At 35.0% G+C, this 23,277-nt stretch overlaps 1 protein-coding gene across 1 annotated transcript in view; it reads left to right on the forward strand.

The window, feature by feature from the left end:
- The window catches only part of LOC132111980 (gamma-2-syntrophin-like), a 66,484-nt gene that overhangs the window by 30,029 nt on the left and 13,178 nt on the right, over positions 1-23,277 (forward strand). The window contains exons 7-14 of the mRNA XM_059519580.1: positions 857-944; positions 2,456-2,547; positions 7,664-7,791; positions 10,478-10,607; positions 14,100-14,138; positions 14,410-14,526; positions 18,255-18,326; positions 18,957-19,166. Of these exons, the coding sequence (XP_059375563.1) occupies positions 857-944; positions 2,456-2,547; positions 7,664-7,791; positions 10,478-10,607; positions 14,100-14,138; positions 14,410-14,526; positions 18,255-18,326; positions 18,957-19,166 (876 nt within the window). The remainder of the gene's footprint in view (positions 1-856; positions 945-2,455; positions 2,548-7,663; positions 7,792-10,477; positions 10,608-14,099; positions 14,139-14,409; positions 14,527-18,254; positions 18,327-18,956; positions 19,167-23,277) is intronic.

Consider the following 23,277-nt stretch of genomic DNA (forward strand, 5'->3'; position numbering starts at 1 on the left):
AAGTTTTTTTTTTTCTTCTTTTTTTTGTAGTTTATTAAAATTGTATATATTATTTTTATTTGTAGTATTACAGTTAAAGTTTATTTTATATCAAGTGTTTTTTTTTTTTTTACTCCTGAGACAAAGTTGATGCTTCATTGAAGCCAATAAAAAAGCAATAATACACATTTTTCATCTGGGATTTTACATGCTGTAGGTGTCTCATGCTGGAGATTTGAGACCAACCTCATGAGATCATTCGGAAAGATGGGAGTAGTTTCTTAAAGCAGTCTTTTAAATATGATTAAGCAATCAGAGCCAGATTATAATGATGGATATTCACTCACTGAATGGTCATTATCGAGTTACCTAACACTCATAATTCTACATTTTATAATCTAGTTTAAAAGTCAAAATAGCTCAAAAGATTGCTTATTTAAATGAATGTCCCTGGTTTGCCCTCCAGAGATGAATGTCTGTGAGTGTAAACAGGCTTTAGATTGTTGGGTTTTGAAGCACAAACACACACATGGGTTTCTTTGCGAAAGCATGGTTTCTTTTAGCATCAGCTCTCTGTGGAAATGTTGTATAAGTGTGTCATGTTTTCACCAGAGAGGAAAGCTCAGATTTGTCAAATTAAGTAATTTTTCTTGCTGTGGTATGATCAAATGAAGTCTAAAAGTTAACATGTAATCAGAATTTATCCCGTTTCTATAGCTGCATTCATATGTGACTTATATATATATATATTATTTATTTTTTTTACTTGTTCTTGCATGTCATGTGATCAGTAGCTGATATCAGAGGACCATAATAGGGTAAATCACTAAATCATTAAATTAAGTGAATATTAAAATGACTAAATCTCTCTTTGAAGGTTCATCTTTTGCGGACGGCAGGGGATGAAGTGACCATCACTGTACGCTACCTCAGGGAAGCGCCGGCCTTCTTAAAACTCCCATTAGGTAGGTTTGCTTCACATCTGAGCTCTGTACCTCACTGTCTGGATCGGAAGCTGCCTTCAAAGCATCCTAACTGAAATGCAACCTCATTTGTGAATGATTTGGATGATGTCCATAATCAGAAATATTGCATTTAACACAAATTGCATGGCAAATGCATGGGAAACTGTTGCAATGCATCCCGGGATAGTTTTCTCTGCAAAGTATGTGATGCTGCCTTTGTAAAGTAATGAATTATGGTTGTATTTGTCATAATTAAGTTTTAAATGTTGCTCATGCAGTTTCTAATTTAACCGGTTTATTAGGAAACCAAATTTCATCTCATCATTCTCTGTAGCAACACAATAATGAAAAATTTTGCAAATATAACATTAAGTACCAGTGTTATTTTAACAGTGTATTTATATACTGTCATAGCTTTTATTAAAAATTTAAATGAGCATTTTTATATTTTCCAGGTTTTTTAGGTTATGTACTTGTGTCTTTTTTATATATTTTATGTATTTTGTTTTCTTTAAGTTTTAATCATTTTTAAAAACATATTTTATTTTAGTAGGTGAGCATTTTAAATGTAAACTTTCCCCCCCTTTAGTTGCCAAAGCAAAAGCAAATTTTTTTTTTTTCGTTTAAGATTTTAAGGTTTAGGTTTTTCATCTAATATTTATATTTTTAAATATACCAATGTGTGTGTGTGTGTGTGTGTGTGTATGTATATATATATATATATATATATATATATATATATACATATATATATATATGCATAATATTTGCTTCAGATTTACTTCAATTAGCAATATGTATTTTAATGGATACATTTTTTTTTTAATCATAAAAAATGTTAAATGATTTTATTTTTAGTTGACAATAACATCACTGTCAGTTATACACATATTTAAAGTTTCGTTTTTATGTTTTACATATTTATTTTTGTTTGTGTGTGTGTGTGTGTATACGTGTGTGTGTGTAGATAACTCCTCTTTGTTATGTCATCATTTGAAAGCATCCTGGGTATTTGTCATGAAGTGAAAAATAGATTTTCCAAGTCATCCCTTTTTCTTCAGACTAAAATTACTTGAATGCACATCACATTTCATCTAGTTGGATGTAGAAGTAGGAACTTCACAGACGAATCTGAAGGCAGCATCGACTCAGGAAGGTGAATCTCTCGGGACTGAAGCGAGCAGCTCTGTGCTGCATGAGACAGAAAGACAACTTTCAGAATGGCATTTTGTACATTCCCCTGCATGAAATCTACTTTTTGCACTCTGCAATTTTCCAGTGGCGTCCGTGTCAGAGCTCCTGCGTCTCGTGCATTTCACACTCACCTTAAACCCATAATCTCCTGTGACTTTGGTGTCAATGGAATCATGACAACCCAGAAAGCAGCTTGCCAAGCTAATACATGTCATATCACACAGATTTAGAAGTGTGGAGAGTCAGTAGAGTAGATTTGCACACAGTATGAGTTCTGATGTATATAGAATATGTAATAATCTGCCATATTCCCTCAGGTTCACCCGGATTGTCCAGCGATCAGAGCAGCAGGGCGTCCTCGCCACTTTTCGACAGTGGTTTGCATTTAAATGGGAACTCGAACAACACGGTAAGTCACTTTTTGTATCGTTGTGAGCATCACTTCCTTTAAGGAGCTTATTCATAAGCCTCGAAAGTGAGACAGATGACAGAATCGGGTTGAAAGTGCCTCTATCTCAGATAGAAGGTGGAACTGGCTCTAGTTTGAGCGCTGTAGATTAAGTCAAACATCACTATTATTTTTGCTCATAATTAGGGTTAGTAGTTTTTAACAAACCTCCTATAATTACTATTAAATTTATTTAACTCATTCCACAACGATTGTGATACTGAGATTAAATTGTGCAGGTTTTTAAAGAAAAGCGTTTAACTAACTAGCAAGCAGTTAAGCTTCTAATACAGACTTTATGTTCCAAATTAAACAAGAACTTACCAATGGCTGAAAACTCAGTAAAGAAAAAACTTAGTTTGAGGAAGCCCATCTTCCGCGGTGTCCTCTGTTGGCTGGTTCGTTCTGTCAGGGTGCAGGGATGAGGCGAGGACTCAAATGCAGGAAGATAAGAGCTTTTTTTTAATAGTAAAATATAAACAAAACTACAACAAAAGGGGGAAAACAGCAGGCAAGCCAAGCCAAGGCAAGGGGAACATACACACATCCAACAATACTCTGAAACATAACATTAATTAACGATCCAGCAGAGGACTGCAGACACAAGGAGAATAAGTAGGGAACCTAACGAGAGAGACACAGGTGGAGCAACTAAAACAATGACATAACAAGATGGGCGGGATCAGACAATAGACAGGAGAAAGAGCACATGCCACCAAACAAACACAACACAAGCCATGTGCTCACAGAAAAACAGTGTCATCTGGTTGCCATCCTGGGCAGAGCAAGCCCCGGACTATCTATATGATATTTTTTTTTTAAATACTGCTAGTTACCATTCATAACACTGCTGTCTTAAAAAGAAGCCTCAACCACACCAACGGCCCATTCAAGCAGGATATAGAGATCATGTGTTTCATTCTGACCTTGAAATATCATTGCCAAGGCTCCTCTCTGCTAGTTAAAAGAGTGCAGCAGCCACACAACCTGACAGACTGAGAATATCCTGCCGTCATCTGAACAAACACGTTGTGTGTCGTTAGGCCACCGGTCACTTTCTCAGTCAAGTCAGAGAGGGTAAGGCAGATGTCTGACTCGATCTGCTCACAGCTCACATGAACGCAGAGATTTACAGTCCATGCAGTGCATTAATGTGACGACATGTGACACTGAGACTCTGGGGAAGTGGCGGCCACGCTGCGTGTCAGCAGGTGAAGCTCTGAGATCCACATACAGCCTCTGAAAATCCATTCACGCCTTTGAGATTGAGTTTCTCATTTTCAGCTCTCTCTCTCTCTCTGAGTGTGGACAAATCAAGATTTCTGTGTTGGATGCAACCCTAAAGTCTATAAATACACCGATCTCAGAGCTCGGTTAGTAGAGTTTTGTGTTCCAGCTGAAAGTGGAAAGTGAAATGCCCCTGTCCTGTGACTAATTGCTGATCTATGTAAAAGCACTGGTGCCAGTTAGAGTACAAAGCTTTACTTGTAAATGTGTTAAGGTACTTGTCTAGTGACTGTCTAGATGCAGTTTATCTTTCAGTCAGATGCGCATGGAAGTAGTGTTCGTTACTGTAGCAACATTAGGTTTCAGGGTCATTTTATTTCTGAATTATCTTTGACAAGTAGAAAATGGTACCATTTTGTTTAAAATTAAAGTACATAGAGGTGTGTGAGATATCTGGTTGAAAATGCATGTAGGACGCATAGTTGTTATGATTAATTCACTGACATTTAAATAACGACATGAGCCTGAGAAAGAGAACAAACAAGGCAATATCTTACTATTCAATGAAGAGTTAGTGAGGGAATCATGTGGAAAGTGCATAATATTCTATGGTAGTGTGTTTATGGAAGCATCATATGAGTCTCGGTAGCACTGGAATACAGAATGAAACTGTTACTTGTTTCTCAATAAAATTCTAGACTTTTTTAGCATTAAGGGCCTTATAATACAAGAGTGTAAAAAAAAGTGTGTTTTCTAGTTTCAGTCCGGCGCCGTTCGCAATTTCCCGTCCAGCGCCACATCGTTTAATTAGCAAATGCATTTGCACCCATTTGTGCGCCCATGGGCGTGCTGGTCTAAAAAAGTCAATGGCGCAATATTGTTTTGTTATTTAAAGAGTGCGTTGGTAGAAAATGTGCCTCTGGGCGGGTCCACAGTATGCGTAGACTCTGCCTATCACACACAGGGATGAGCATCACACAAACATGTCAAATATTAAAAGCAAAAGGATTACAGTGTAAAATGATTTTATAGTGTAGGTTACATAAAAATGTAATGATGGATAGTCATTGCTTGTATTAGAATTAGGTTACCTATATGCAATTCAGCCTATTACTACTTATAATGGTGAATGAAATTCTACTTTATCCCATGCCTTCTTCACCTCGGGAAGCTTTGGTGGATTCCTGCTTGATGATCTGCTCGCGCGCTTTAACTTTGCACACGAGCAGATTGGTTTCTTTGTTTGCAGAAAAGCTGAACGCTTCTCAAGCTAATTCCACCATGTAAATAGCAATTGTCAGTTCTGTGTAAATGAGAGCATCTCCAGGAGCAGAACTGTTTCTTTTTATGAAGTTCCTCTAGACGCATCGTATGTAAAAGCTTCCAGGCACATTGTGATACTTCACTATTAAACACTGAATGGCAGCTACTGTATCAAATTAGCGTGAGCAGATAAATTCTTCTCTTCTATTGACTCTCTCTGCCTTTGACAGACATGGTGTAATAATTTAAATAAACCAGTAGTCACTCAAAAGTTCAGGGTACTCACACTGCATTAATGAATAAGGGGAATAACTGAATAAACCCTTGTAATCAGACAAAGATAGGCATAAGCAGGTTATCCAACAAGGTATATTAATAAATCAATAGTCAAATCAGAAAAATGACACTTATCCGAGAGTCCTTGATCAAATAGTCCATGCTTGAGAAGTATTATCCTTATGTGTGAATCCGTAGTCCTTGAGCCCCAAAAAATGAATCAAAATGTCCAAGGAAAAAGATAATAATCCTCCAAATGTGATGAAACGGCAAAAACACCCCGAAAAAACAAGTCTTCTCTTGAATCTCGATGGGTAAATAATCCATAAGCAACTTCAAAGGAGAAGGCTAAAAACTACCAATCCATTTCATTCAAACAGGATCAACTCACATCACCCTCTCCCACTTGCTTGGGCATTTCTCTTAAAGAAGGCCTTCCTTCCTCTAGGTGCTCTCCTATCAAAATAAAAGTCCATTTTGCTCACCCCAAGATGTTTCTCCCCCACACATAAAAGTCCCACATACAAAAAAGACAGAGAAATTCAACTAGGGCCTGAAACCAATTAAGTCATCCCTATACATATTTTACACCGTGTCTGACATTCAATGTCTTCCTCACATTGGTAAAATAAAATATATTTGTGTATTTCTCTTAGCCCCAATATAGTGTCACAATGGACGTGTGTAAAAATACACATAGCACTCTCCTAACTGTCACTCAACAATATTTGTGCTTTTTCTTGTGTTTTTTTTTTTTTCATTCTCTTGTAGTGCTTCAACTTTTTGCCCAAAGGTGATTAAATTTCTCTGAGCTTGTCATCCCAAGCTGATAGACATTGAGCTGATTGACAGCGTTTTGCTTTCACCGGCCGATGGTCTAGTGCTTTAGCATTTATTAATTTACATACTTGCCAGTAATTAGCATAGCGCTCTTTTTGCCAAATCTGGAGATAGGGATGGCAAATAAAACTGGTATTTTGGTGCATACTTAATACTGAATTAAAAATGTTTCACTAAAAGTTTTTATATATATATATATATATATATATATATATATATATATATATATATATATATATATATATATATACAGGACATAAATACACTTAATGTATGGCAATGAATGACTCAGTTGGAACTGTTTTTGGAACTGAGGAATATTGATATGTCACTGCTGTATTGTGATGAACAACTCTGAATGTATGGAAGAGAAACCGTAATGAAGAGCTGGTGCATCATGAGATGCTCTGTCAGTCTGATCCATCTTGACGTGCCGGCGATGTTTCATTCAGTGTCATCTCTGAGCTCAACATGAAAGTCAAATCAAGTTTAATTATCCAGCGTCAGTCCGAATAAACAGCAGAGTGGAGAATATAACTGGAGAAAGACCTTAATGTATAATTGGTGACTTTTTAAAACGAACCTAAAATGCCCTTTACATTATATCTAGAAGCAAGGTCAGAAATGACTCAAAAAAAATCTATATCCCCATCTTAAGTATCCTGCAGCTACTGCGAAGCACCTTGTACTGATGTGTTTTGCAGGAAAATATAAATCTCCTCATATCAAATCAAAATCTTAAGCTTACCGACTTTTTTGTATCCAAGAGATTCATGCATGTCATGCATAATGTTAATAATGATATGACTTATGGGATTTTGCATTAAAGAGAGCATTGCACAAATATGATGCACACTAGGGATGCACATTTTGAAGACTATAAACTGTGGACAAGCTGAATTTTATAATTGTATTATTATATTTTTTTTTTTATATTGCAACATGTAAACATAGAATTCTGTGGGGAAAAAAATAAAAATTGTATCAAAAAAGTGTTTCTTTGCTTCTATCACAGAATAAGAAAAAAAAAAACTTAATTGCATGTTTTTATCTCACAATTTGTGAAAAATTCAGAATTGCAATGTATAAGCTCAAAATAGTTTTTCTGTAATAAAAATGTGCAGTTATTTATTTATTTTAATTCTGTGGCTGAAATGCACTCCCATAGCTTTCAAAGTCTAACTGTGTGTATAAAGCGACAGAAACGTTCATCTGCTTTAGACTTTTCATCATGGTGCGCGTGTGAATATGCATGAAAAATGCCATGCATGCTGTAATCCTAATTCATTTGTAAAATACTGCAGGATCATGTTGAGCCGGAGTTATTATCAGTCAGGTCCGAGTACCTCGGATGCTTTTGGATTGTGGCCTGCAGCTGTTGTGGGGCTGCTGGCGCCGTGATCAAAGGGCACTAAAACGAGATGTTTCTGCTCCGGCCTCTGACTCTCTCCCTCTCATTTATTCCATCCAGGCCCCATCATCGCCCTCCTCACCTTCGGCTAATGAACCAAAGTATGAGAAGCGCTGGCTAGATGCCCTCAGCCTCCCTCTGTTCATGGCTCGAATCTCTCGACACAAAGCTGGAACTGACAAATTAAGGTACGGTAATCTGCCCTGATGCCACACAAGCTTTAAGGCTTGCCCAGTGTTGGTTTTTAGGTAAGTGTTTTGCATTTAGGTAAGAGGATGTTAAATCCAATATCTATGCAGTGGCATGCTGTGTCTGGAAAGTTCAGCGATGCAGCAGCCGCAGGTCAAGAAGAAGTGGCTCTATCTTTAGTCATCTGCTATTGAAATCAGAATTATATCACATCACATCAGCGATAAAAGAGATATGCCCTTTAAAACTCAAAGCTCGTGATTGCAGCAGGTGGAAAGCAGATCCTTAATTAGGCAGAATGCATAATCTGAATATATTTCGCTGTGCTTCGGGCTCGACTCCAAGTGGAGTTTCAGGTCTGACACCTTTGATTTTAACCTTGTAAAACCTACTGCACATGCCTTCTGTCGTGCATTTTAATATAACATAATTGGATATAATCCAACATTTACTTTGACCCACAGCCCTCAGTCAAATGTGATGTTTAGGCTTTAATGTTAAAAAGTTTGGGCACTTCTGGTTTAAAGTTTCAATAAACTGTTATAAGTATTTTGGACTATAATTTCATATATCAAGCTTTACAGGTATAAGTATGTTATGCTTTTGATCTCTAGGTAGTAGTTGATTTGTTTTTCCGACCATCAACTTTACTTTTTCTATCTAGCAGAACTTCAAGCAAACTCCTCAAGTGATATATTTTTGGAGCGATTGAATGCATTTTTAAACTTTTAACATCTAAGAGTCCATCTTTCATGAAAGATTTTCAGCTTTTTATCATATTAATACTCAGTTTTCACATCACAATACCCCATTCCCACTGAATGTAAGAAGTTCCCAAAATCCGAAAGCAGTCTCTCGTCCTTTCCTCTCGCTGCTGTCATCTCTCTCTATGTATGCGATGGCCGATGAAGACGTGCGCTCTCCAGATTAATAGATTTTTTATTGTGTTCTGTCAGTCACTCAAAGCGCTGGGCTACAGTCTGCTGCTAGTTCAAGCAGAACATTACAGTCTCCAGGCAATTTCTATCTGAAAAAGGCCAAGCGCTGAATAGACGCATCTCACACATGGTTGGCATTAATTGATATCAGGCCATTTATTTCATTGGTTTATTGGAAAAGTTGGAAGCTGCTATAGATGTCGTGTTTTGAGAGCAATGCTTTAGAATGCATTAGAAATGTTCATCTCACTGCCTTTTGCCCTCTGTAGCCCTTCATAAGCGTAATCGCCTGCATTGAGAAGGCCACAATGGAAAGGACTGCTGAAGCATCACGCACAATATTTTGACGCGACAGTCTTTCTGACAGCTATCATTAAATAGTCAGTCCTGCAAATCAGAGTGTAATTCATCTGCAGCACGCTCCAAACACACACTGAAATTACATGTCAAAGCCACCCATTACAGACAATTGAAGGTGGACTGAGTGTGACAACCCTGTCTATCAACGAATGCATCTCATCCCTCAGAATCTGAATTGATAGTTTTGAACATTTAAAACAAACAGAAATAAGCAGGTAGCAAAATCTGAACTGAAAACATGTTTGAGGTCAGTCTTTTGATAATGCTGGGAGATTTGAATGCAATCTGATTCTGTGGCCTGATTGATTGATTGATTGATTGCATCATCATTTGGGAATTTCTAATGGGAATACATTACAAAAAATTCCATCTTTATTAAAATTCACAATACACACTACACTACTTTACAGGTTTGACCGTTGCTATGGGATTTGTATACTGTTTGTTTTTATGACCTATTTATTTTTTTATTCATTTTGATATTGCTATGAAATTTGTATACAGTCTATCCATCCATCCATCCATCCATCCATCAACACACCCACCCATCCATCCATCCATCCTTTAATCCATCCATCCATCCATCCTTCAATCCATCCATCCATCCATCCTTCAATCCATCCATCCATCCACCCATCCACCCACCCACCCATCCATCCTTTAATCCATCCATCCTTCAATCCATCCACCCACCCATCCATCCATCCATCCATCAACCCATCCATCCTTCAATCCATCCATCCATCCATCCAAAAAAGTGTATATTGTTCACCTCACCGTTTTAATTTTCTTTATGCAAATTTTCTATCATCTATCTACTTGGCTATTTATTTATATATATTTTTTTATTCATGTGAATGATCTGGGATTTTGTACTGTAAACCACCTGTGACCGAAAGCAATTATTCAATGCTACACATATGTACAATATGTCTCTTATGTCTTATTGCAATGTGGACTTTATTCAGCTGCATGCCGTTCCTTTTCTTTCTTTTTTTCAAATAGTACACAATATACAATAATAAGTGTTTCAACTAGAATTGTGCTATTGTTGTTCATTATTTATTATAACATTATTATTATTTTTATATTTAATTGAATGATGATATTGAAAATATAAATAATAATAATAACAATTATTATTGCGAAGGCATTTGAATGTATTAGTATTAATGCATCATTATTAGTATTATTATTAGTGTATAACCATTTTAATAATAACAATCGTAATATATATTTTAATTTTAATATATTATTAATTGTTATTATTTGTGTTTAATTAAATAATAACAATAATAATAATAATTTGAAATATTGATAAAGTTATTTAAAAGAGTTGTGCTGTTATCAGTGAATTTAATTTTATTTTTTGTTTTTCTTTATCCAGATCGAACAGTTTTAAAGTCATTGCCTTAGATGGAGTTTGCACGCATGTTCTTCAGTTTTGCACTGCAGCTGAAAGCACAGACTGGCTTCAAGCAATATCAACCAATATCAACGATTTGACCCAGGAGAGCGTAAGTAACATGCATTATCTGCCGTGGCATTAGTGTAAGTGAAACCATGAGAGACCGTCAGACACGTAATGTGAAAGAAGACAATTAGACCCGATGCCGCTTGTCATGCACTGATGTACACTGGATTGGATGCCGGTGAGATTTAATGACCAGTTTCACAATGAAATATGAATATGCAACTGGAATTTCTGGTGTTCAGACCTTCTGCAGCATGGTATGAGATACAGTTTAACATATATTTAGGTAATTACTCTTGGTGACGCTTCTAAGCTTCTCTTTCACAAATGTTTAGAGAAAATGTAGACATTATATTTCGTATTATGGAAGTGGCATAGATGCAGATGTTTCTGATGTAGAGTTTAAGTCACTTCTCATATCCACCTTTGTGCTAGTTTTCTGTAAGCCACAGGTTAGTTTTATGAATCTTGTCAAAGAGCAAAACAATTTCATGTATTTGTATATGCCTCGTCACAATATATATATATATATATATATATATAATTTTTTTTTTTTTTTTTTTTTTTTGAGTCGTCTCAAGATAAACTTACATTTCCATCTTAAAGGTACAATTTGTAAGATATTTTCAGTAAAAAAAAAACAAAAAAACCACTAGGCTAGTGTTATATATTTTGTCCAGCTGATTACTAACAATATCTCTAATGTTTTCAACTACTTGTAAATCATGGGAAAATTCCCATTCTAAACACAGGGCAGTGCAGTCGCCTGTCAATGACGTTAGTTCCCCTTTGTTAAAGCCTTTACTGACGTAGAAACCACATGACAAAACAGTGTCGTGGACAAATGCGGAAGTAGTGTCTTAGCGTCCAGCAAACCACTAGCTTGCTTCAAGCAGTTCCTTATTTACTTCTTGCACGTTTTATGGTGGATTGTGTTACTTATTAATGGAACATAATTACTGTTTACCGACTGTCGTTGGTTCTGTCGACAAGGTAAACGTAAGCATACGGGCCAACTAAACGAACCCAGAAGAATTTGGGACAAGAGGAGAGAAAGAGCGAGGATTAATATCGGTGTTGCATTGTCTAGATGGAGAGAGCTTTGCGACAAACTTCAACTAGAAAGAGATGCCGATCTCACTTGTGTTTTACTCGACATGTGAGTTGCTTGATTCGTATCTTTACAGAAAACGTATGCTATTATAACGATCAACAAGATTAGTATTATGTGGCATACACGCCAAACGTGGGGCATCGCGAGGACGCGTCTGATCCATAGTCTGATCGCGTCTTTGCATTGACTTTGTATGTAACGTTAATCTACTCGCGCAAATCGTTGAACTCGCGTTTGCTATGTATTTAGTTGTAAGCCTTCCATTACTCGGGTCTAATTCAATATAATAAAATTATGACATCAAACACAACATTTATAAAACTTTACCTCATCCGTTAAGTCCATGATTTATCTTTCCGTTTGATTGCGGTTGGGTAGAAGACAATAAATCCCATCATTCCACACTCTTTCTTAGCGTCATTAAACCACACGATTGTTATTGTTTAGGTAGTGCGCCCTCTAGTGGCAGGTCCTACAACCTGTACCTTTAAGTGAAAACCATCCTGTCTAGACATTTTATTATTATTATGAAAAATTTTGATTGATTAATTGATTAATTTATTTAGTTATACAGTATATTCTTAAAATAGACTACACTCACAGATGTACTTCACAATTTAAAAGTACACATTATTTTTGTTATAATAAATATTATTATAAAACTGTTATATATTATTATTATTATTATTATTATTAAACTGATATAATATGGAATTTATTTCCATATTATTATTCTATTTTAATTATTTATTTTCTCCTTGTACAATGACTTTGAGCTTGAGAAAGGCGTGTTATAAATAAAACGTATTATTATTCAAATGTATTATTAATTTTGATAATTACCTATAACTATAATGAAGTGAGTTAATAAGTCACATTGAAACATATATATATATAATAAGTCATCATATTTAGTGTTTTGTAATGCAGGCCTGTATTTGTAACTCTTTGGAGGCTGTAATAATGTTTCCAAATCAGTCTGTTTGTCAGCAGTGATTGACAGTAACCTGGAGCACCAGTGAATAGCAGCCAAACTCGTCTTATCAGCCCATAATACGCCAAACGACACTCATCTCCTGCTTGAGCATGTGTCACTCGCTCTATTTATAGCTTATAGGTCAGCACAATAACACATCCGCTTCCACTCGCACATACAATCAGCTGGTAATTGGACATTTAGCAATCAGCGTCTGTCTCCATCATTAGCTGACGTCAGCACAGTAATTGCGCGTAAAGCAGGCAGCTGTGTGACGGCTTCAGAAAAAGCCCATTGGATCATCAGTGCATGCACTAATTAAAACAACGCACAGGAAATGAGATCGTTAGGCGATATTATTTGCGAGCGTTGGAATCAAGGCCAAAGAGCAAGGATCTAGAGAAACTCAATAGACCTTCATGCTGCATTTTTACAAAAAGCAATGCATTATTAGTAAGAGTTTTCAGAGGGAAACTCTCCCTCATAAGGGTGAATCATCAAAAACATTTCTGGTATTGTGCTGGCAATATTTAACAACGGAATAAAATAAATAATAAATAAATAGTTTGCATAAAAATGTATTCATTAAATAATTTTTAATACTTTGTGTTATTACTTTCACAAAAGTGAAACAAATTTAAACCTTCCCTCTCATGCTTAATAGCATAATGTAATGCAAAATAAATTAATAAATTAATTATTCTGTTGTTGTTGTTGTTGTTGTTGTTGTTGTTGTTGTTGTTGTTATTATTATTATTATTATTATTATTATAATGCTATTATAATCACAATAATAATCGTATTATAATAATTGTACAATTGTAAGTACAAACAAATGTTTATAATAATCATATAATAATAATTAAATGCATTTTCCTTACAATATTTAACAACAAAACAAAATGCAAATAAATAGTTGCATGAAAGCAATAACACAAAATTATTAAAAATGCCTTAATGACAATTAAGCAAATGTAAACATTCCTCGAATTTTAAAAACATAATGTAATGCAAAATTAATGAATTTATACTTTTGAATAAAATAATAATAATATATTATTAATAATATAATAAATTATTATTATTATTATTATTATTATTATTATTATATATTTTTTATAGTGAAGAACATCTGTGAAGAAATGTACAAATATATAAATTATATATAAAATAATCATAAATAAATATTTTTGATACTAATAGTCATAATATAAGAATTTGTTTTTATGTAAGTAAATCTGTGAGGTGTACAAAAGTGTATAATTAAGCTAAAAAAAATAATGTTATTAATAATCATTATAATATTTTTTTTTATTATAAAGTACATCTGTGAAATGTATAAAGGTATACAACTAATTTAAAAATAAATAAATCAGTTAATTAATTAATATATAAAGAACATTTTGATACAGTTATTGATTTATAAATGTTTTTGTTCGTTTCAGATAAAAATGGCAAATAAATACTGTTCTCCTGATGATCAGGTAGGCCATTTGTACACTCATCTAAATCATAGGACAGAAAGTAATTATTAATATTGTGCAGCCTCATCATATTTTACCATTGCAGTATGAGAGAGATGTCATAATCGGGAAAATGACACATCTCAGAGCAATCGTGTCATGACTTCTGGCTCTCTGTTGTATTATGATTATTAATTCATAAGCAGCAGAAAGTAATTCAGCAGAGGAAGGGCTGTGGATGTGAGCTGAACACACACAGAATGTTTTCTTGTGTTGGCTGTTTTCTCCTCAGATTGTCCACATGGGCTGGGTGTGTGAACACCTGCAGGGCGGCGACGTCGAGCTGCTTCACCGCTGCAGGTTCCTGGCTCTGAGAGGATCTTCTCTCCTCGTCTTCAAGAGTCCTCCTGTAAGATCATGCATGCTTTACAAGCACTCGAACAGACTGGAGAAACTCTGACATTATGTGATGCACGCATCGCTTTTGTTTGGACCCTTGCACTGATGCTTGGATAAACCAAGCCTTTATTCAAGCTAATGTTGCTGTGTCAGGATAATAGAATAGAGTATAATATTGCTATGTCATGCTATTAATCGTTCTTGCAAGTTTTATATTATATTATATTATATTATATTAATAACTTCACCCGAAGTAAATAAAAATCTGTGAAAGCCCTTTTTCTATCATAGAATAAAAATAATAATAATAATAATTGAGACTTTTAACGTACCTCACAATTCTGATTTACTTCATTTACTTCATTAATTTAATTTATTTTTATTTATTTACTTTTATTTTAATTACTTCAGAATTGCGAATTGTACAGTTATTCTCTCCCAATTGTGATTTTATATCTCAGAAACTGGACTATTCTTCTCAGAATTATAAGTTTATTTATAAAAAAATCTGTGACATTTTATCTCACAATTTTACAATATATATATATATATATACGGTATACGGTATTATCACGGTATTGAAATTTTGTTTTAAAAAAGTGGTCATAATACAGTATAACAGGTTAAATAACTTTTTTTCTTATAACAAAAATAACTTAACATTTAAAACAATAAAGCAATACAGAAAAATATATAAAAGTTAAATGTTTTACACATTAAAGTGCAAAAGAACTATAAAAACCAATAGGTATCACTTTACAATAAGACCTCATTAGTTAAGCTTAGTTAATGCATTAACATTCAAGGCAAGGCAAGTTTATTTATATAGCACATTTCGTACACAATGGTAAATCAAAAAGAAAGTAAAAAGAAAAGTAATGAAGAAAAAAAAATAACAAAAATAAAACAAGCAATTTAAGAACTTGAAAATGATAATGATTTAAAAATTGACTTAAAATTAATTTAAGACAGTTTAAAAATAGATTTTTTTACATAAAATACAGTGCAATACATAAAATATAGTGTAATCAGTTCGGACATCGCATAGTGGTCATTCAATAAATGCACAATAGCTACATTTACTGTAGAAGTTATTAATCTTTGTTAAAATATACAAGTCTTAGTTCATGTTAGCTCATTAAATAACACAGTTGCAACTTTCAATTTTAACAATGTGCTATTAAATATTGGAATACCTAAGATTAATGAATGTATAGAATAATTTTTTCATTGGCAGCTTGTTAGCTAATGAAGCCATAATGTAAAGTGTGATTGAACAAAATATCAAAACACTTTCAAACAATATCTAGGGCATTTGTAGTCCAGATAAAAAATTTAAAAAATGAATGTTTGAAGATAAATAGCCTATTAAGTCTAAATATTTCAGTGGTTGGCTCTGTAATAAACAACCATTCAGATTTGTGTTTTCCCTATGGTATTTAAGATTATTTAAATATGGTTTAGAAAGTAACAGCTGCTTTATTTACTGTGTTTACAGGGTAAGAGCTGCATTTTAGCGCCATCTGCTGTCAGAGAGTGAATGTGCTTTCATTCAGCGCGTCTCTCACGTGTTCCTCCATGTGCTTCTCATGCCCTGCTTGTTCACATCAGAGCGCACGTGCTCTTTCAAGCAGCATACAGCGATGTTGTGCATTTTAAGCAGCTGATGGGAATACTATTCTTAAAATGCATTCCAAATTCTGGATAATTTGTAATGCATATTATTTAGAAGTGCCCACGATAACAATATCGTGCATATTAGTCACCGCAATATATCGCATTACCGAATACCGACACAAGTCTAATATATATATATATATATATATATATATATAGACGGTTTCATCAGGCGCACGCACCTGGCCCTAAGTTTACTTCCGGTCTGTGTTGTCGTGTATATCGGTCTGGCTGCGGAGCCTTCTACAAATGCACTTTATGCATCTCCTGCTCGGAAATAATAAATTTTCATTAAGTCCACCTGATTTACGCAGCAAACATATTTTGTTTGTTATCAAAAAAAAATCTAATCTAGAAGGACTTGGCTGTTGTTATTAATTCTATTTGGAAGTCTACCGCAAGTCAAGTTAGGGCCACAAAAGAGCGCTTGCGCAGTAACGTTTGTTTATGTTGTTGCCGTTGAAACCGTCTATATATATATATATATATTATTATTATTATTTCCTCAATGTGGTAACCGTAAATAGCATGTGAAACACATTTCAATCACTAGTGTACTACTGGAAACTATAGTACATACTGCAGAAATAGTACACATAGTATGGCAGCATGCTAAAGCTCACCTGTCCTCTGCTGCTCTGAGACTCAGGACATCCATTCTCATCATATATAATCAATCTATTAGTTTCTAATGGACTGCGCTGAGGAGAAGCCATTACCGCGGAGGCCTCGTACAAATGCGTTATTGGTGACAAATGCTGTATCTTTGCCATTAAGCCTGAAGACACAAGTTTCATCAGTTGTAAAATACAGCCCTGCACTTTGTGTTGGCACTGTTCTGTGTGCTATTTTAGCGTCTGCACTTCCTAATGCAATGCGATATTTAGCTTGACTCCAGCATCGTCCTCTACGTGACTCCGTTACGACTGCATTAATGTTATTGTAAGTGGTTTTGATCAATTTTGTGACCAAAATAATGCTGTGCTGACATTTCTTGCCATTGCATTAAATGTGCATTACTGAATTAATAAAGAGAGAAATCGAAGGAAACATAGCATTTAACATGCCTTAAAGCCTAGAGAGACATTCAGCAAATTCATTAGCATCTCATTATGTTTCAGATTTACGTCTGTGCCTCTTTAGAGAGAACAGACTATTAAATAAGTCTTATGTCTCTGTAGGTCATGACGAGGTAATTACTGCAAACGTTTTCATACGCATGCATTTTAATGGAAATGGGAGCGTTAAAATCTATTTCTGAAGGCTACAAATAAAAACAAATGACCATTGCAACTAGTTTTCCAAAACAGAGTAGTGAATTCATGAATTAGTAGAATCTGAATCAATGTCTGCATTACATTGCATTTCTTATTGATTAACAGACTTTTGTTGAATGATTGTAGGATTGATCCACAAACCTCGACATCCTGCACTTGTTCTCTTAATGGAATAATTCGCCTGAAAATTACCATTTGCTGAAAATATCCTCACTGACTGCGCCATCCAAGATTAAGATGAGTTTGTTCTTCATCAGATTTGGAGAAATGTAGCATTGCATCAGTGTCTCAGCAATGGATAATCTGCAGTGAATGGGTGCCGTCAGAACGAGAGTCCAAAAACATCACAATAATCCACAGCACTCCAGTCCATCAGTTAACATCTGGAGAAGACAAAAGGTGAAACAAATCCAACATTTAGACATTTTTAACTCAAATCTGAGTCCATATTAACACTTCCTCCCGTGAAAAAGTCTTCAGGTCTGAATCAGGAGAGAAATCTGCACAGATCAAGCAGCGTTTAAACAGCTCTAAACAAATGTGTGGCTGTTTTTTAATGAGAGTCTGATGGCACCCATTCACTGTAGAGCATCCATTGATGAGACACTGATGCAATGCCACATTTCTACAAACCTGATGAAGAAACAAACTCATCTACATCTCGTATGGCCTGAGAGTGAGAACATTTTCAGCACTTTTTCCTTTTTGGGTGAACCGTTCCTTTAACCTCAGGTTACTTCATGGATGTGTAACAGTATGATTTCTTTCTGTGTTTTTGTATCAGATCTTGGCATCAGACTGGGCTCAAGCAGAGGCTAGTTTTCACCTCTGTGAGGTTCTTTTTAAGGTTCATAAGGTACGGCTTTTATCAGTAGATGCTCATTATTACTCTGGATTCATTTTGTTTGTTATTTGAAGTCAACATGAAATCAAAAATCATATTCTTGGTTTTACTGATTCATCAGTGCACGTTATTCAAAAGAAATAAAATATTTGTTTACGTAATATTTTGTTAAAAATAAATGCAAAGATGCAGTAAAGACATATATAATGTTACAAAATATTTCCATTTCACATAAACACTGTTCTTATGAGCTTTATATTCATCAAAGAATCCTGAAAAATAAAACTTATCATGGTTTTCACAAAAATATTGAGCAGCACAACTGTTTTCAACATTGATAATAATCAGAAATGTTTCCTGAGCAGTAAATCATCATATTATTCTGATTTCTGAAGATCATGTGACACTGAAGACTGGAGGAATGATGCTGAAAATACAGCGGAGCATCACAGAAATAAATAGCTTCTTAAAATATATGTAATTAGTGATTTTAAATTGTAGTAATAGTTCACAATATTGCTGTTTTTACTGTATTTTGATAACATTAATGCAGCCTTGTTGAACAGAAGTCTTACCGACACTCTATTCGTGTTTATAGTAATATAGAAACCTAATAAAATGTGTTTGGCTCACTGTGTCTAGCTGTGGATAGCTGAAGACTGCTGGATACAGAGCAGGCTGTATCTGGGGCTCCAGCAGGACGGGGAGCTGCGGGACAGTGAACCCTTCTGCTTCAGTGTGCTGGTGGGTCACGGCCAGAGCTTCTGCTACAGCGTGGAGCTGGGCTCAGAGCTGGTGCTGTGGGAGAAAGCCTTCCAGAGAGCCGTCTTCATGGAGGTGCAGAGGGTCCGGGTGAGCTCTTGAGTACAGGCTAGTTGATAATGTTCTCAGCTTAAAAGTGTTGCATTTGCTCAGTCAATATTTTTGTCAAAAATACATTACCATTCAAAATGTTATTGGGACTTTTTCCTCACAGTTCTGACTTTATGTCATCATGTATTATTATTATTATTTAAATATATAGTTTTTATCTTATGTTCTGACTTTTGTTCTCATAGTTGCATGTTTATATCTTATATTTTGAAGAATTCTTTTCTCTGAATTGCATGTTTAATCTTTCATTTCGGACTTTTGGCTGAATTCTTAGGTTATATCAATGTTTTTTTTTTTTGTTTTGTTTTTTTCAGAATTGCGAATTTATGTCTTATATTTTTTACTTTTTTCTGAGAATTGCACATTTATGTCTCCCCTTTTGGAATTTTTTTTTCAGAATTGCTAGTTTATATCTTTTTTTCTCATAATGGCATATTTATATCTTTCATTTGGGACTTTTTCAGAATTGTGAGTTTATATCACAAATTTTAATAGTTTTTTCTCAGAATTGAATTTGTCTTAATTTTTTTTTTTTTTTACAGAATTGCGAATTTATGTCTCAATGTTTTTTTCTCAGGATTGCATGTTTATGTCTTGCATTTTAGCAGTAGTTTTCTCATAATTTTGAGTTTATATCTTACAATCTTGACTTTTTACTGAATTGTGAGACGTGAAATGTGAAAAAAAAAATAATAAAAAAAATCCCATCTGTGAGGAACAGTCACAGTTACTTTTTAAATTGTAGCTTCACTAGAAATCAATAAAATGGCATTTAAGGGGTTTTATTGCTTTATTCTTATTACTATAATACAATAATGAAAACCATCTTGTTCTGACAATATCAAGTAGCAATATTTTTAGTATTTAAAAGAATTATCATCTGTTTTTCAGTAATGCATTACAGTAATAAATAATAATAAATTGAGGTGCACTTTTTGCATCTCGGCAACAAGAGGCTTTTAATTTAAAATAGATATATATCTGTCAATCAGCATCAAAATGCCACTTCAAGAGATGAGGCACAGAGAACGTGGTATATGACAAGTGAAGCATTGATTTCTGCATCTGTCAGCGCTGAAGGAGAGCAGGAACGCGTCTGTGTCTGACTCGTGCATATCAAATGTTATTACTGCTTTAATTAAATCTTTTCTGTAAGACCTCTCCTTTCTGAGCCGTTGAATTACCTCGACCTCTCAAAGGTCTAGCACATCTCCGGTGTCCCCGTGAACTCCTGCAGAGCGTCTATTATGAAGTATATGCTAACATAAGTTCACGGGATGAAGGGGATTTAAGTCTGAGCGGCTCCGGAGACGTGCGTTACTCACATTTAAGTCGTCTTAAATGCCACCCAGGGTCAAACGGAGAGTGTCACATTGCTCGTTTCTCCAAGTGTGCATTGCTACAGCATATTTATTTACGGCTCATGAGCATTAAGTAGGTTTAGCGCTCTGCCAGTGGCTCTTCAGCGTTGATTCACTCATACTTTGGCTTAGAGGAACAGATTAATGGCTCTCTGGAAAAACTGCGTATCATGTTCCATGCAAGAAATCAAAATCCTCATCTAACACAGCACTGATGTTTTATTCAAGGCTAATTGAGTGTGTAAAGGCCACAAAAAGGCCTAATAGACCATCGTGCTGCCAAGTCATGACAGAATTACAGCTCGTGATGGGATGTGATGAGTTTGACCTTTGTAGGATGGTGGAACAATATTAAAAATAAAAAAAAAAAAAAAAAAAAACGGCATTGTGATATTTTTTCTGCTATATGCAGTATATTGAATATATCTTTCTAGCATGCTTAGGGTGATTTTGTCGAAGAGTGCATGTGCATAGAAATTAAAAAATAGCTTTAAAAAAGGCAGATAAATTGACTTTTTACTTTTTAAATGTGAACCATCCTTTAAGCACTGAACAATTTACACAGTAAATGAACTGAGATATTGAAACAAACACCAAAACATGCACATTGCCATATTGCAATATTAATTTAATTTTCATATATTGTGCAGCCCTAATTTTTAGTTATTTTGAGGGCTGATTGTTCTAATTAAATCTGGTAAAGAGTGTGTTAACAGGATGTTGGTGTTATTCACCTTAAGTTAGCGTGATACTGTAGCAAATGTTTTAAATAGCCACTTTCACACATGAAACCTTTTATATAAATATAAAATGATGCAGAAAGACTTCTGTGGGAATGAAAGCATGTCTTGCGCTGCACCATGCTTTGTTTTTTTTCATATGCAAAGGAAATATATTGTCTACGTGTCTTCTGTAGGTCTTTACGTATAAATGTGAGATTTTATGACTTTTATTTCCACCACTAGCAAATGAAGATAATAGGTTTCTTGTGAAGTGCTTTCAGAAGTTTAATGATCGGTTCAGACTCTTTGATAGCAGATTTTTAAAAACCTGACCAGCATTTTTTATTTTCTGATTCATTGCCATTTCAATAAAAATTGCAAATATTTTTCAAGCAAATTGCACAGAATGGCTCTTATTCATGAAACACTGGCTGATTGCAATTCTGGGTAAATTGTTCATGAATCCATCCTTATGTAAGCTCTTTCATTGATTTGAATGCAACAGCTTGTGAAATGGTTTATAAAGAAGGATTTTATGAATTTGTTCCATTTTTATAGCTAATAATTATAATAGAGGATATCAATCCAGACTTATTAAGGCCATCTGTAACTTTTTCCATGAATCTCTTCTCATTAAGTATATTAGATTTTATCTCTGGGCTGTAGCACATGTCTATTCAAGGACTTTGGTGCATTTTTCCCCCCGTTTGCTGAAAGGCAGAGGGTCAGAAAGCAGCTCTGAGCTCATGAGCTGTATTACTGACTACCCTTAACCAGACATTTATAAATAATACAAAGGAACGAAGCTGTCAGAGACGATTTAAATCACTGCAGTGCTCCCATACAGAAAGGGCAACGTGCAAAGCTCCCAGATTCAGTCTGAAACACGCAGCAAATGCAGCGCTGATTATCTGCCACAGTCCGTCCAGAACGCTCACCGTACGCCTCAGACGCCCTTAAGCTCTGCTCTGAGCACAGTAGTGACTGGAACGCCACAGCGTGACGGGTTTAAATTATGAATGCATGTGATTGATCACAAAATTCAAGATATGGGGGTTAGAAAATGTATATATTGATTACATTTTATGTAGTTAATCAATATCACACGAAGAGTGCCATTTCAGTTTTTCTCCAAAAGTCAGCATGATTAAAATGTGATATTAAGTTACTATGAACAATAATTTAATTACAAATACAAAATGTTGCAGAATAATGTAATATATGAATGAATAATGGCCTAAAGAACCTTTGTGCCAAAAGGGTTCTTTCTTGTCATTGTAGAACCTTTTTAGCATAAAAGGTTCTTTGGAGTTGAGTAAAGAACCCTATGGTTCTATATAGAACCCCAATGAACCCTTTTTTCTAAGAGTGTGTTGTCATAACATTCACCTTGGAGATTGAATGGGTTTCTTTTTTGAGACCCCAGGAGCCCAAATTCAAACCCAGGACAATAAAACCCACAGAAGAGGTGGGAGTTCAAAGGAGGAATCTTTATATCACCAAACTGCAGGGAGAGGAAGAGTAGATATAAGTCATGATCTGCAAGATTGACCACAATCTGATGTGATCCGACCACCTCAGAGAAAACCAGTGTTGAGCTGCTGCAAGAGCTTTAGAAGCACAGCAGCTGTGGTCAAAGAGTTCTCGTGTGTGTTCTGATTGGTGGATGATGATGATGAGTGGATAAAGACTAGAACAATCAAATAGTGAGAGAGTGATCTGCTCACCTGGTTATGTTCGAGGATGTTTCGACGTGGAAAGCATCTGGGAATGGAAACATTGATATTTTATTTGTTAACAACATACTTTTCGTACCTAAAAATCAGTAAATGTCATGAAATTAGAGAACTAAGCCAATAGTAGCGCTGGCGGTGTCATTTGATTTGGATGGGAACTTCATATTGTGAATCATTTGAGTCAGTTCGGAGAGGGTTCGCGAATCATTTGAGTCAGTTCGGGAGTTCGGAGTGGGTTCGCGAATCATTTGAGTCAGTTTGGGGATCGCGA

The sequence above is a fragment of the Carassius carassius genome, chromosome 31 (genome assembly GCF_963082965.1).
Source record: "Carassius carassius chromosome 31, fCarCar2.1, whole genome shotgun sequence".
Classification (NCBI taxonomy): domain Eukaryota; kingdom Metazoa; phylum Chordata; class Actinopteri; order Cypriniformes; family Cyprinidae; genus Carassius; species Carassius carassius.